Genomic DNA, 4,881 nt, shown 5'->3' with positions numbered 1-4,881 from the left:
TAATGGGAGTGTCTCTCGAAATACATGGCATTCATATTATCCGGTGTGAACACTCACAAAGTAAGCACAGCGACCGAAAATCAGCTTCGTAACTAGTATAGCATCCGGTGTGAAACGACCTTAACACACCAGATAAAATACTATTAAAAACACTAGAAACGTAATATCAAACCTATATATACTAAGTCCATTATATGGTAAGAGGATCTGTTTTTAAGTTTTTATCGGCATTTTTTTCCAGATTCACTATTTTCCTGTAATTTATTTTTATGCCTTTGGTGATGTTAAATTAAAGCTCTCCGGTTAAGGTTAAGGTCAAGGCCCTGTATTGTGGCGCCCATTCTCTGAAGTTACCCAAGTAGATGAATTTTCATTCGTTCACTTGCGGAAAATATTACGTTTGAGAGAGAGAGAAGAGATACATATGTATAGATACATATTCGGTATAGTCGTGAATACACAACTATATCGTACGATGTTCAATGTCTTGGGATAAATATTTATATAAAAGTATATTTAACACAGAGATGACTAAGAAGGTTGCCATTGGTAGTAAATAAAGTGCACTCTTATTTTGCCAATTGAATATTCAGATATAACAATAGGAACTGTCAACTCTCGTACACACTACTCTTCTGCAGCCACTTAGAGATGAACCTCGAGTGAAGTGGAAACAGAAACTCCAGGTGACTGTCACATAAATAATGTCTAATACGGAGCAAGTTGAAGAGTAAGAATCATCTTTAGAGAGGAGTGACTGGTGAGGTGTGGCGAGTGGTAGTCGTGGAGCACCGCCTGGAGGAGGATAGTGAGAAACGACCGCAAGGCGATAACGTTACTGGGAGCAACATAAACAACACCATCATTGCAATATTTATTTATTAACATTTTCAAGGGAATGTGAAGATTCAGGTCAACATGAACACATATACACAGACCGCGGAGGCTCGTCAACACCAAGCCGTGGAGGTGTAGATGTTGTGATGGTCACCTCAACTATTGTCATCGAATTCTCCATGATGAGATTACTGGAGACATTTGTGTAATCAATCAAAGGTTCGATGTCATTACATTGTGAGCCATACATCACGACCTCCACGACAGGAGTTCTACGACACCTGGAACACGGCGTAGGAGACAGCTGGACCCTGACTTAGTGGCTTAGTCGACGCGGTAGGAGACAGCGTGGTTTGGGGTGTTGATCACACGGAGCATCTCAGCGTCAAGTGGGGTAGCAGTAGAGGGGGCGGCGTAGGTGGTGATGGCGGGGATACCGGCGGCGTAGGAGGTGATGGCAGGGATGCCGGCTGCGTAGTTGATGGCGTTGATGCCGGTGGCGTAGTTGATGGCGGGGATTCCGGCGGCGTAGTTGATGGAGGGGATGCTGGCGGCGTGGTTGATGGCGGGGATGCCAGCGGCGTAAGGAGTGATGGCGGAGCCAAAGATGGCGGGGTTGGCGTAGTTCAGGGGAGCAGAGAACCCATAAGAGAAGCGCATGTTAGGGTAGGGGGTGAGGTGAGTGGTTGCTGCCGGGACAGACCGTTTCGCACGGGTATCGGGGGCAGCAGCGGAGGCTGCTGCGGCTTCATCATAAGCACTCTTGAAGGCGACCTTGGCGGCGGCGACTTCAGCGGTGTCCTTGACTGGCTCGGGGAGGGGACCTGGGGCAGCCAGGGCAGCAGCCTCTGGGACTTCTGGTGCCACGGGCAGGTTGGTGCCGGACACACGGAAGCCAAAGGCATCGGCCACATAGTGCTGGGTCTGCACCTTGCCGTCACTGTCTATGTAGTTGTGAGATCCACGGACGATGCCGAAGGCGTCACGGGTCTCAGCGCGGGAAGAAGGACCGCCAGCGAAGCCGAAGGAGTACTGACCAAATTCGTCTTGAGAGTGGTGTTGGGTCTGGATGGGCATCACAGGGGCGAAAGGGGCCATGTTGTAGGCGATGGGTGTGGGAGTCCCAGACTTCAGGGTGATAGGTGTTGCTGCTCGTAGGAGACCCGGATAGGCGCCATACATGCCTGGGTAGCCAATCAGCTGCCCACTGCTGCAGGCCGCCACAGCCGCGATGCACACTACAGTCTGTAGAGGTAAAGAGAGAGCACATGTACTTAACAATTCCTACAGCCGTGAGATACAACGACACAAAGTTGAATTCTCAATGTTTCTTAGGTTTAAATGTCTTCATAATTGGAAGTTGAGAAAGCTTCTAACTGTCTCACTTAAGTTTTAAACAAACAAGATGGCAGTCATGATAACTTTGAGTATTTAACGAGATATAGAGTACATGCACATACATGTATGCGCGGTTATTTTCCTCTGTAAACAGGACCAAATTAAAGTAAATAATTATATTTGTTTCTTATTTAATTATAGAATTGTTCAATTATTCTAAGGCAATGAATTGTATAGCTCTCGATGTAGGAACTCATTACTGTACTCGCCTTTCAGAGTTTTCAACGTTGATTTCTTTTTTCACCAAACTACGGTTAAGAGAACATAACTTTAGTGTATGGACTGTGTACTGTACTTGTACCTGACCCTGCGCTTGTGCTACTGTGAGTTAACTTTTGTATATCGATTCTACACTTTGGTATATTACTGAATGAACAATACGATCCTAATTCTACAATTAAAACTTTCACTTCTACTTTCTGACTAATCTATGTGACTGTGACTGTATTAGGCGCTGTACTCACCAGAGGGTTCATGTTGAGGGCAGGAGAGGAGCTGTCTGCCAGAGTGTGGTGGCGGCGAGGGTTTTATACTACTGCTCAAGGTCTGGTATGGGCAGGGCGGGGTCGACACATCCTAACGGACCATTTTCATCTGCCCCTTGCCCCCCCCCCTCCCCCGCCACTCATTCCTGGGGTAGGAGACAAGGAAAACATAAGTAGGAGACACGTAGACCACGAGTAGGAGACATGGAGATCATGAGTAGCAAATATAGAGCTCACGAGCAGGAGGCCATGAGACCATGAGTAGGAGGTATGGAGGCCATGATTTAGTGATTTACTCCAGGGGTAGGACACAGGGAGACAGATGATTTCTATAAGAGGAGTCATGGGGAGGGGGTGCAGGGATGTCGCCTGAGGCTGCTCAGCACTTCATTCTGTCTGGGGAAGATGTTTATTATTATTATTATTATCATTATTATTATTATTATTATTATTATTGTTATTATTATTATTATTATTATTATTATTATTATTATTATTATTATTATTATTATTATTATTATTATTATTATTATTATTATTATTACTACTACTACTACTACTACTACTACTACTACTTTTTTTAAATGTGGCCTCCAGCCTCCCCGAATAGCCACACCTACGCCACCATTTTATTACCTTAATATTAAGTATCCTAATACATAAGTAGCTATCCTAGCTGTGTTGAATTAGTTGAGCTACAGGTCTATGCGGCATTCAGTAACTGTAGCCTCATAATCAATATCTGCAGCTGTTGTCGGCTTTGGGGCAGAAGCTCTCGTTCCTCTGAGGCAGAGCAAAGCCGCCCAAAGGAGAGAGAAAGACAGTCGACATCTCATCCAGGCTGTAACATAACTTCTGTGCTGCTGCTTCTGTTCGGAGATCACCTCCACGAGTCTGGCGTAGAAACATCTTGCACTTGGTCACATCCCCCCAGAGGTTGTGATCACTAGAGGAGTGAAGCTGCCTTGATCAACGTTTTGAATTCTCTCCCCGTATGCCCTTATCTTGTCGTTCTCGTTCCTACTGTGTGCAGCACCAAGAGCTAAGTTACGATGACATGCGGCCATGGGATAAAAAATCCTGATGTCGAAGAAGGCTCGCTGTCCCCGCGTCCAGAATCTTCTCGCACTGACGTCACCACGGGCTTCGTTGGATGTGTTTGAAGTCCTGTGTTGGAAGATCTCACCGTCCAATGGAAGAAGGGTCAGTTCTACCATGACATCACGGCAGATTTCCTTCAACATATTTGCTGTGAGATCCCTTACTTCGTCATGCCTCATGCAAATGAAGCCTCCTTTCTTGCATACCATGGCGTGATCGACGTCGTAGGTAGAGCCACATATGCATTGGGAGGGCAACCCTTCTACTAGCCAACCGTACCTTAGAGCATTGGTATCTGTAAATTCTTGTTTATTGAGACTGAAACCATTTGCCCTTATCGGTAACATAGTTAACCAGTTCGAGGCGACCACCTCCTGCGCTGTAGCTATTTTTTTTTCAAATTCTTTGGTACCTGCAGCAACAGTTGCTGCAGCTTATCACTTTGGCTGTGCTGTCGTTCTGTCGTAATGGACCTACGAATCTTGTTTACTTCACTGGTATCCACTTCCCCTGTTGCGTTCTGGTCTATTATGTGGTCCGTGAGGGCTGCCGTGAGCTTAACTATGAATTTTGATGTTCGGTGGCAGCAATCTCCTCTGGATTGGTTAGTCCCATTCCTCCCAGTCTTGATGGAAGTGCAAGGAGGGTGGAGGGTGGAGGAGGGGTCCGATATCAGGGATAGTACGCATCAGGTAGGTCCAGCGATGCTTGACTAAATGGGTGAATGCCGCAAAAGCCGCATGTGGCTCTGTATTAGCAATCTCAGACAGAGCTTGGATTTCCCTAACCCACTCATTCACCTTTCCCGCTACGTACTCGGTCTTGAAGTCCATAGAGCCAATTACTGCGCCTAGATGTCTTTGGCCATCCTTTGTTATTTTGACCTCACTTCCTCCAAACACCTCCATTGCCCGTTCATAATGTTCTGGCTTCACAATGAGGAAGGACTTGCTGGCGTTTGGGTAGTACCCTATTTGTGGACCTCGCAATGTTACCAAGTCCCACCACTTTTTGATGTCCTACACTTTTCCTCCTCCTGTAAGGTCATCAGCGTACGCCA

At 46.2% G+C, this 4,881-nt stretch overlaps 1 protein-coding gene across 1 annotated transcript; it reads right to left on the bottom strand.

The window, feature by feature from the left end:
• Positions 1 to 862: 862 nt before the first annotated feature.
• On the bottom strand, positions 863 to 2,757 carry LOC121871975 (cuticle protein 16.5-like). The gene is made up of 2 exons (XM_042374597.1): positions 2,700 to 2,757; positions 863 to 2,082 (listed from the first exon to the last, which is right to left on the bottom strand). Exons 1-2 carry the CDS (start codon positions 2,709 to 2,711, stop codon positions 1,162 to 1,164), a joined length of 933 nt encoding a protein of 310 aa, XP_042230531.1. The 5' UTR covers positions 2,712 to 2,757; the 3' UTR covers positions 863 to 1,161.
• Positions 2,758 to 4,881: the final 2,124 nt, after the last annotated feature.

Source organism: Homarus americanus, unplaced genomic scaffold (assembly GCF_018991925.1).
Source record: "Homarus americanus isolate GMGI-L3 unplaced genomic scaffold, GMGI_Hamer_2.0 scaffold51476, whole genome shotgun sequence".
Classification (NCBI taxonomy): Eukaryota; Metazoa; Arthropoda; class Malacostraca; order Decapoda; family Nephropidae; genus Homarus; species Homarus americanus.
This window is presented reverse-complemented; position numbering and strand designations above follow the sequence as displayed.